The 849-nt window shown below is 32.0% G+C and overlaps 1 protein-coding gene across 1 annotated transcript in view; it reads right to left on the reverse strand.

Moving 5' to 3' along the window:
• Positions 1-42: 42 nt before the first annotated feature.
• hgo (homogentisate 1,2-dioxygenase) overlaps positions 43-849 on the reverse strand; it is a gene marked incomplete at its 3' end in the record, with an annotated part of 1,826 nt that continues 1,019 nt past the window's right edge. Inside the window, 2 exon segments of the mRNA XM_011315845.1 lie at positions 43-222; positions 310-496. Of these exon segments, the coding sequence (XP_011314147.1) occupies positions 43-222; positions 310-496 (367 nt within the window).

Here is an 849-nt window from a genome sequence, read left to right on the forward strand (position 1 = left end):
AATATGTGAGGTGAATCACGAGCCTGTACTTCAATGCCTTACCAATCGGTCCAAGATGAGGCAATTGGAAATGATTATCAAAAACCTCGAGGATGTACCCCCTAGAAGGTCCTAAAACACCAACCGAAAATTTCATCCCCTGCTGAATCACGCAGATTTCATTCGGCTCGCACTGAATCTTTCCAAACTCCGTAGTAATCATCAATGTACCCAACTGGGGAACTAAATCAAATGAATAAACATTATCCTGTTGATCCACTATTCGATTTCTAGTTAATGAATAAATATCAATGAATAAAAACGATCTACCAATGAGAAAATCACCATCGGCATTGTAAAATGCTCTGTCTTTCATCGAGGCATTGCACAGATAAACATGAATAGCAACTCCATTTCTTGTAGAGGCATCTCCACCTCCACATATTGTATGAAGACCCTCCACGAAGTCAACAGGATGACCTTGACGAGTTGGAACTTCGAATGCACTCCATCGCAACTTTATAATTTAGAATTTAAAAACAACAGGTTATGCTTTCAAACCCTTGTAGAATTTTAAAATATAAAATCAGTCAAATTTATCCTGACATTTTAACAAAAATGTGAGAATTATTTATATTTCCATGAAATTCATATTAATAGAGTTGTAATTATCATTAAATAAAATTATTTTACTGGTAAATTTAAAAAATTTGGTAATAGAATTATTTTCACATTTTTTCAATTACACAATTATATTGTACTCTTTACCAAAAACATAAAAATTTTTATTGCAATTCTAATTATTTCAGTTTTATCCTTTTTTTGAGGAAATCCCACAAATTTGAAAGTCAAGATAATTTTTTTTTGAGA

Source organism: Fopius arisanus, unplaced genomic scaffold (genome assembly GCF_000806365.1).
Source record: "Fopius arisanus strain USDA-PBARC FA_bdor unplaced genomic scaffold, ASM80636v1 scaffold00005, whole genome shotgun sequence".
Taxonomy (NCBI): domain Eukaryota; kingdom Metazoa; phylum Arthropoda; class Insecta; order Hymenoptera; family Braconidae; genus Fopius; species Fopius arisanus.